This window comes from Anarrhichthys ocellatus, unplaced genomic scaffold (assembly GCF_004355925.1).
Source record: "Anarrhichthys ocellatus isolate YVR2014 unplaced genomic scaffold, GSC_Weel_1.0 scaffold27, whole genome shotgun sequence".
NCBI classification, from domain to species: domain Eukaryota; kingdom Metazoa; phylum Chordata; class Actinopteri; order Perciformes; family Anarhichadidae; genus Anarrhichthys; species Anarrhichthys ocellatus.
The window spans coordinates 4,126,927-4,135,648 of record NW_022280057.1 but is presented as its reverse complement, the minus strand read 5'-3'; the positions used below and the strand labels follow the sequence as shown (position 1 = coordinate 4,135,648).

Genomic DNA, 8,722 nt, shown 5'->3' with positions numbered 1-8,722 from the left:
CTTCAGTTTCAGGGTCCTAATATTTTTTTATGCTGGCTCACTGTCACACTATCATGACTAACAGGGACACTTGATGAGCCATCATTAATGTTATTGGTAACATTAAAACAACAACAAAAAAGGCCTGTTATGTGGTTGTATAAGGTTGAGGAACAAAAAAGCATTCTAATGTAGTCAAGTTGGTGTTGTGGTTTATCAGTCCCATTACCTGATTATGCTGCCACAGGTTGCAGGCTGATTAAACTATCTTTTCATATAATGTTAAATAGCTGAGATGTGTGTTAGGCCCCAACATGCTGTCGTAGTCTTTACCGTAAATATTGATAAAGATCTAGTCTCGTCATCACAGACATCCAGACATCCAGCAGGCGAACATGCCCACTTTCCACTCACACTATGTATATTTTACATTGTGTAATCTATCCGAGGTGTGTCATAAGACAACACCAACACGTATCAACACGTGATGTGTCCGTAATATCATCACCTAATCCAGTCAAAGTTGTCTTGAGTTGTCTTGTATGACATTAATAGGATACATAAAGGGACATTCAGCAGGTTTTCCTCCCCTAACAAAGGTTAATATCAATCAACATCCATGAAGATTCACTTAAGCAGGGAGAATTTAAGCTGAACTCCGCCTGTTGCAGCAGGGTTTCTGTGATGCAGCCCAGTCCCCTTTACTTCATAGTTTTTAATGACTCAAACATGCAGTGGCGGCAGGAATGTGGGAAGTTGTCATCAGATGGAGCTGCTGCATCATCACACGTCTGCTTCCAATTAGCCACTTATGGATCAGTAGTCTGTATTGCCCACTCTGGCTCCACAGTGTTTTTTTAAAGCTAAAAATAGCAGTTCACACAACTTCACACAGTCATGATTGCAAGACTACCCAGGGATTCCTTTTGAATGAAGTACAGGTCAAAGGTGATGGGGATATAGCCAATAGTAGAGCTTCCTGTTTAAATTGGAATACTTCAACTCCTTAGAGAGGTGTGGGTAGGAGAGGGAATGAGCATCTGTGAGAGGCCCACACATTTCTGAGTTTGATAAAGTCACACTATGAGGCTTGAAGGCCGAATTAAGTGAGTGAATGTGAAAGTAAAGTGTATTTGTTTTAACTTGCTCAACAGGCGGAGGGGAATTCCTGCCTTAAACGACTATCTTATTGAGGTATAAATAAAGGTATTGTTTCTCTCAGACTTTACAGCACTCTTGTGAAATTGTGGTGCTATCTACAATCAGGTGATGGTGACGGGGATACATGCAGGTTGTCTGACAAATGTCCAGCAGCATGCTCAGACATGCTGGGTTGGTGGGAGAGGGAAAATGCACTAGCGTGCTAGTCATTAGAGTAGTATGACTCGTGCTCAGCGGCTTCCTTTATTCCTTGAGGACATTGGAGCCACAGTTTGAAGAAAAGTTCAACATGCTGGCCTGTCACTAGCATCTCCTCAGTGATGTCGCCTACTTTGAAGAAAACTATTCAACAGTTCAAATTAGTCTAGATGAGTCTAGACATTCATAAGTGATTGACTAGCCTGCCCATGATCATGAGTGTTACTGAACGGTTCCTTTCTTTTCCCCTCTGATAAGTGATAAGGATATGAATGGTGGCGGCAAAGTACAACAGACCAAAAAGTCGATCTGAAGAATTACAGATGGTTGGTGGTCCCTGTAAACATTTCACATACTTGTTTGTGTTCGCCTCCTTCTTGTCCTCTTCCCTTATTTGAACAAGAGAGGAACTCCTTCGTTTTCGGATGAAGGAAGAATAGAATAGAAGAATAGAATAGTACTTTATTCATCCCCAAGGAAATCTGATCCATACACAAGTACAGTATGAGCTCATTCATAAAAATAGCCTTTGAACTTGTCAAAGTGTTTCCAAGCCTCGTCCAGAGGTTCACTCATACAATATTAATAGCTCTATTGATCACAGACTAATTCTGTGGTCACCCACTCACCAACAGAAACAGTGACAAACTCACATTACCATATCCCCACAAATCACTGATGTTATGTTTGTATATGTATGTTTTTTTGTTGTTTTGGAAACCTTGTTCATTCAAGTACAGGGTCTGATTTTTCAACCATCACACATTATAGTGTGAGTGTAACAATGATATTACAATAAGAACTGCTTAATGGAGGAAAATGAGGGAAACGTGCAGCTGAATGATGAAACGCTGTAAAACGACTACTGCCAGGAAATGTGAGAAAAGACGGCTGCAGATGGATTGTTTCGCTCAGGAGCGAATGTTGAAATGAATCACTTCACTTCTGATAAGTCACAGCAACCTGTACCATCCAGTTACCAGCAGGCTGTTGAGACTTATCAGCTCCTGACGTTGCGGACCGGGACGACAGGCAGGGGGTGGAAGAGATGGTTGTCTCATGCAGCCAAAACAACCTGAAGCTTGAAGCTGGAAAAACTGCCGGTATTTATTGAGGCGAAGCCCTCCTCTTTGATCCACATCTACATCCTTTGATAAACAATATATGCATTTCTGAATTTTCCTCTCTAGTGTGTTGCATTATAATTCATAATACATAGAGACTAACCAATAGTTTCATATATAAAGTCAAACAATCAACAATATTTATAAATTCCTGGGAACTGTGATGCCCTATGATCTGAAATAGAAGTATGATTAGTTAAGCATTTCAGTCGGCCCATCTTTTTCTTCTTTGTAGATATCTGGCTCGAAGCAGCCACCCGGCACGGAAGAGCACGGCTGTGTGTGTCATCTAGCCCGGAGACAAGATCATTCGGATATAACATGCCAGCATAGGTATGACAACAACAACCAAGGGCCACTGACCAAGCTGTTGTATTATAAGAGTTGGGAGTGAGAATGTGGAGGAGCAGATGGAAACATGTCTTGACTCACAGGCACCACCTTTTCCAATTAATCACACATGGAAATTAACACAGAACTTCAGCCACTTCCCCAAAACCTCAACAAACAACACATTTCACAAGTTACGGAGAAGCCACACTGAGCCATCAATATGTGTGTCATCAAGGTGTGATCAAAAGCTACGTATAAGCTACTCCTTTAGTTTGTTCAAAGTAAAGTGGGTTTGACTGTTTATGATTTGTGATTCTTTTACGTTACGTACTGTATTTAAGCATGTACACAACTGTACACCCAATGTGCACATATTGGAACATACGTATTTTCTCCCAAATAAGTAAATAGAATTTTGTATAAAAACAGTACATAAATCTATATTCTATTTCCTGCTGTACACTAAGTGGCAGTACATTTAAGCCTGCCTTCGGTGTTTATTCATCTCCCAATGGTTTATTGTTTCTGTGCTCTCAGCCCTTTTCTTGTGAACATATTGTCAAACCATTTTGCCTTCTTGTGAATGCAAGTGGACACTCTCACAATGTCTCTTAACTGTGGTCTGCTTTGTGTCGTTGGTTTTGCTCTTCCAATAATTCCTTGTATACATGCACTCAACTCAGCTCAAATTTAAATGAAGCCATTTATTCTAGGAAAAAGCAGGTTGAGTAAATCCTTTAAGTTTTGAAGTTCAGGAGGATCCTGCCTTGGTAATTTTCCTCTCATCAGTGAATGTGGGCACTTTCAATAACAAAGAATTTGTCGTCTTTGCCAGCTCTACCCCTTAAAAGGACGAAAGAGGAGAAAGCCTTTATCGTTCTCCAGCTTGTCACAATGGGGGCTACAAGATGTGGAGGGGGTCTATAATAAATACACATGCATGCATTCCGCACCCCCCACTCTCAAAGGCACACATAAACACATTGAAGTGACCCTATGTCCTGTTAGTTTCCACAACACCTGCAAAGTATGCCAGAAGTTTAGGTTTTTAAAGAGGTAATCAAAAACAGGCCGCTACACCTACGGATTACACAAACACATACTGAAACAAGCACAAGCCTGCCTCCTGCTGCTACCCAGCAAATTAATATGCGGAGCAGCACACAGGCACATGGTGGCTCTGCACCCCCATCCACTTTTCCGACACACAGTCACACACAAATACAAAAGAAAAAGAAAAGAGCAACAACAGCTGGTTCCAAGTTGAGAAAGAGAAGGGGGCAAGACATGGAAAAAAAAGGAGAGAGGAGAGCATGAAAGAGTGAAATGGGAGGGAGAGGCACTAAGGGGAGAAAATGAGGGGGTGTTGTGGAGGAGGGGAGAGTCTGAGGGAGGGAACTTAAGACGGTGAGAGCAGAGGACTGTCGTGAGTACACGGTGAGAGCAGACAGTGGGAACCAGAGAAAATAAGACTTGAAACGTCCACCACCATCAAACAGGTAAACCATTTTGAACACTTTTCTTTACTTTAAAGTCACATTTGTCACAATGCTGATTTGTGTGTTCACCAGATGCAAAACACTGGCATGGTTGGATGTTTATTCTTAGAGGTTCAGTCATCAGTTGCATTTACAGGCATGACAAAATGATCTTCTGAGTATTAGGGTTATTTAAAAAATAACCAGAAAGTGTAAAGTAAAACTTCAGTCATGGGTTCACACAGAACTCTTCTGGCTTGGTGCCAGCAGAACATGGAAGTGCTGTTGGGGTCACACAAACAGTCGTATTTCTTTCATCCAGCACTCAGCATTTATTTATCTTAAGCTGTTTACAGGATGGAAACTAGAACTACGCGATTGTTTGATTATCCACAGAGCTATTTCCAAGGTAAAATAGCCTCTTAGTCAACAAGCCAAATACATGTGTTTAAAGTCTTACCACTCACAACAAACCTTTCTTTAAAAATCTCATGTGTCCTATCTTTTATCCTTAGTACCGTGGATCCTTGTTGCCTTGCTTATTTTTATCTGGTATTGTAACCAAGTTCTGTATTTTGGTTTCTGTGTTTTGATGCAGTGACCACTACATTTCAGTTTCTTTACTCCAACTTAATCACACTTTAAATTCCTTCTCATAAGCCTCTAAGAATAATCATTTTTTACAAGGTCGATAGAGAAACAATGAAACAATTGCCAATGAAGACGTATTTCATCTCTTACACTGACTGGATAAACTGTTAACGGTGTTAGTGATCTGTTTCGATCTATTTTCTGTATTGCTTTTGCAGTGACCAATATTTTTAGAATTCATTCTTATAATTTCTTTTTCACTTCTGTCCATAGAGATGACGTCACTGCGTAAAAACCTGGCTGTGCTAATCCTTTTTCTGAGTGCCTCGCCTCTCCTCCACTCCCACCTCTTCACCCATGCCGCCTCTACTTTAGCTCCCACCACTCGTGCGCAGATCATATTCGTGACTGGCTTAACCTCAGATGATAACTATGAAGATGATTACTTTGACAATGACAACCACAGCACTCCTCCTAAAGTGGTGGAATCCGTGCAGACTACCTTACTCCAACAAAAGCCGCAGCTCTGCCAGTACAACCCCTGCTTGGAGAATCAGGAGCCCTGCAACAAAATTTCAGAAAGGATTGGGTGCCTCTGTCCTGGGGTCAGCGGGGCCGATGAGCCTCCTCATGCTCCACGCATCCAAGTGCTGCAGCCAATCAGTGAAGGGGGTGACAGAGGGAAGATAGAGGTCCAGTGGTGTGCTCCGTCTTCTGTGGTTTCTGGGTACAGATTGGTGATAGAGGGGAGGGAAACCCTGGAGTTTCAGAAAGTTTCGCGACGAGGTTTGGTCATATCTTTGGAAGTTGGCACTAAGGTGTGCGTGGAGGCAGTGAACAGTGCAGGACACAGCACCCCCTCAGATTTCTCCTGTAAGCGGTACGACCCTCCTGAATCTTCCGACCATAAACTGTTGGCTGGGGTTATAGGAGGAGGAGTTGCCCTCTTTCTACTTCTCATCATAGCAGCTGTGATCTTCTGGAAGTATCAAATGCGTAAAAAGGCAAAGAGGGACTCCGCTGATGGACTAGGGAACCCTTCTTACAGCACAGAGGGGACTCTGTGATCAAGACTAGTTCAGCACAGACAATCCATCTCAGTGACACTGAACAGGCCCCAGGAGACACGGGGCACAGCAACGGTGTAATCATGAACAAAAGGCAAACATTTCTGGGGTGGTGTTATGATTGATTATAGAAATTAAGAAGTTGTTTATACTCCTGTTTCAAGGAATATGTTCATGGAATAACACTAACAATTCTGTTACTTTGTGGTTATAACTACAGGTTTATTTGCTGGCAAATTAAGCTTTGTAGGTTTATTGTAGTGTTTTTTTGTATTGTCATGGCTAAATTTAATTGTAGATATTTTTTTAGGATATAGGTACTGACTTTCATAAGAAACTAAAACTTATTTTAATAAAAACAATGTGAAAAAGGTCTGAATAGTTGCCTTATTTGCGCAGGCTTACGTGTTGTAACATACAGAAGAGTGACAAATTTAATTAATAGCGAAAACAACATAATGTGTCTTAGTAAGGTGTACAAGCTATAAAAATTAATGTGCGTTGACATATTATACATTATTATATATTACTTTTCACGCAACAACATTTATTTCAGAGCTTTAGTTACCTTTTTACTTTGAAGAGATTTTATATATTTGCCTTTTTATAGAGGAAAATATTCAGCACGATATTAAGTTGTTAAAATTAGCTCCACCTCGACCAGCTTCACATTAACGTCACAAATTGATGCATCTCTAATAATAGTTCAATAACATGCTGTATATATTAACCTATAATATAACACTCTGAAATAGGCCATTTTGCAGAGTGAGTATTTTTAGTTACTTTTAAGTACATTTTACTGATCATTTTAGTTGAATTTTGGATGCAGGACTTTTACCTAACAGAATACTTTTACACTGTACTATCTTTTCTTTTTTACGGGGACTGAGTCCCCGTAAAGTACATAACTTGGCAACTTTTATTTTGAAAGTCATTTAAAAGCACTAGAAGGAAGTTGATTAAACACCGAAGAAAGGCGGGACTTTCTCCAGTTGTTAGCCAATGACTGGTCACTAAACAATTTGAGGAAGAAGATGTATCTCATGTTAACTAGTGTGTGAAATTACCTTTAAGAAGAATGGCGACCTCAGGTGAGTCTCATTACACTTACCTCATTGAGAGACAGATATCATTTTACTGACTGCAGTAAACAACTTGAAACATCCCTAATAGTGGTTGAGAAACGTTAGTTTAGTAGTTAACGTTAACTTGTTTAGCTAATGAATAACGTTAACATGACGTTAGTAACGTTAACGCTAATTGTTGTTGTTGACTGATTGCGTAACGGCGGGTCTCTTAACTTTAGTTGTTGCATGTTAACTATCTTGAGCACAGATTTCCCCAACTAATAAATAATAGATGAAGAAGGAATCCCTTGTTATTAGAATATTAAGGTATTCATTTATTAATGATTCAATGACTCAGCAGACAAAGGATCGTCTTGACAACGTCAAACCGGAAGCTTTCTGTGTCTTCAGGGAAAAAAACGGTTTCATATTTCACTCTCAAATGAAGCTAAACACGATTGCATACCGTGACCTGTTACATCAAAGGCGACTGAGTGCATTGTACATTTTACTCCTAATTTTTCAGTCACACACACACACACACACACACATATACTCTGATAAGAGAGTGCCAACATGAGGGAGCAATCTTCTGGAGAGGAATGCAACCTGAAGGTCGAGAGGGCATCAGGAATTTTAAAAAAAAAAATAAAAAAAATCAGCATTCTCCTCTTTGTATCCTAATCTGGGTCCAGATCTTTTCAATCATTATCCCAAAGCAATTTAATGTGATTTGCTCTCATGAAATACCTCAACTCAACATATTATCCGCACCAGCACACTCTTTTTCCCCAGATTCAAAATGTGTAACGCTCACTGTATGGAACTTTTTTTTACTGTTTATTGCCGAGTACGTTACACATACAAGGAATCTGGCTTGGTGAATGGTGCCTAACAATGAACACAGTGCAATAACAACATTTGTTTTTTCACTTGAAGCCTAACTTGGATTTAAAAATGTTATGGGAGGTCCCGACAAAGGCTCATCTGCTCTTCAAAGCCATTAATGTGTTTCCTCTCTCATTGCCAGTCACCAAGGACATCTCCTATGAGGATCTGAAAGCGCTCCTGGGAAAGAGCGAGAATCTCTTCCTGGTGGATGTTCGCAGTAAAGAGGAAGTGGATAAAGGACAAATTCAAGGATCCGTTCACATCCCAGGTGAACACATAGGGAATATACCACTGTCACATAGTGAACACTGAGTTTTTTTCCCCCTCAATATTATCACCCATCATAAACCTTCACACCAAAGTTATCCTGGGTGTGTGCCATCATCTATTTAATCTTAAAATATTTGTCTTTCTTCCTCTCTGGCTCCCTTTTTATTCATTCAGTTGATACAGTAGAGGCTGCTTTTGCGATGGCGCCAGAACAATTCAAGGCCAAGTACGGAGTAACCAAGCCACTGCTGGAGGCGCCAGAGCTGGTGTTTCACTGCCAGATGGGCAAACGAGGGGTAGCTGCCACAACCAAGGCCTGCGAACTTGGATACGTGAAGTAAATAAGTTATTGGTTGCTATACATTACACACAAACCCTCACACAGCCCGTCTTGCTTTTACGACTCCTGTACAAATGTTGTTTCCTCACGGTAACATTGCCTCTTGAGCTTTGCTGTCCATGTGTTTTGTATTCGTTCCATTTTCTTATTTTTTCCTCTGTCTTTCTGTTTCAGTGCACGTAATTATACCGGAGGATACAAGGAGTGGTCTGAGAAAGAG

General features: G+C 40.6%; 2 protein-coding genes across 2 annotated transcripts; both read left to right on the top strand.

Moving 5' to 3' along the window:
- The first annotated feature begins 4,153 nt into the window (after nucleotides 1-4,153).
- Nucleotides 4,154-6,297, top strand: LOC116391809 (LRRN4 C-terminal-like protein). The gene is made up of 2 exons (XM_031862738.1): nucleotides 4,154-4,294; nucleotides 5,138-6,297. The coding sequence occupies exon 2, from the start codon at nucleotides 5,140-5,142 to the stop codon at nucleotides 5,929-5,931; it is 792 nt and encodes a 263-aa protein (XP_031718598.1). The 5' UTR covers nucleotides 4,154-4,294; nucleotides 5,138-5,139; the 3' UTR covers nucleotides 5,932-6,297.
- Nucleotides 6,298-6,920: 623 nt separating this feature from the next.
- On the top strand, nucleotides 6,921-8,722 carry tstd1 (thiosulfate sulfurtransferase like domain containing 1; the record flags this gene model as incomplete). The annotated part of the gene is made up of 4 exons (XM_031862473.1): nucleotides 6,921-7,025; nucleotides 8,032-8,160; nucleotides 8,337-8,499; nucleotides 8,677-8,722. Coding segments are annotated over exons 1-4 (351 nt in total), but the record flags the coding sequence as incomplete, so codon positions are not given.

Bases quoted from the DNA above. Each gene is read 5' to 3' on its own strand.
- LOC116391809 (XM_031862738.1), top strand. From the start codon at position 5,140: ATGACGTCACTGCGTAAAAACCTGGCTGTGCTAATCCTTTTTCTGAGT.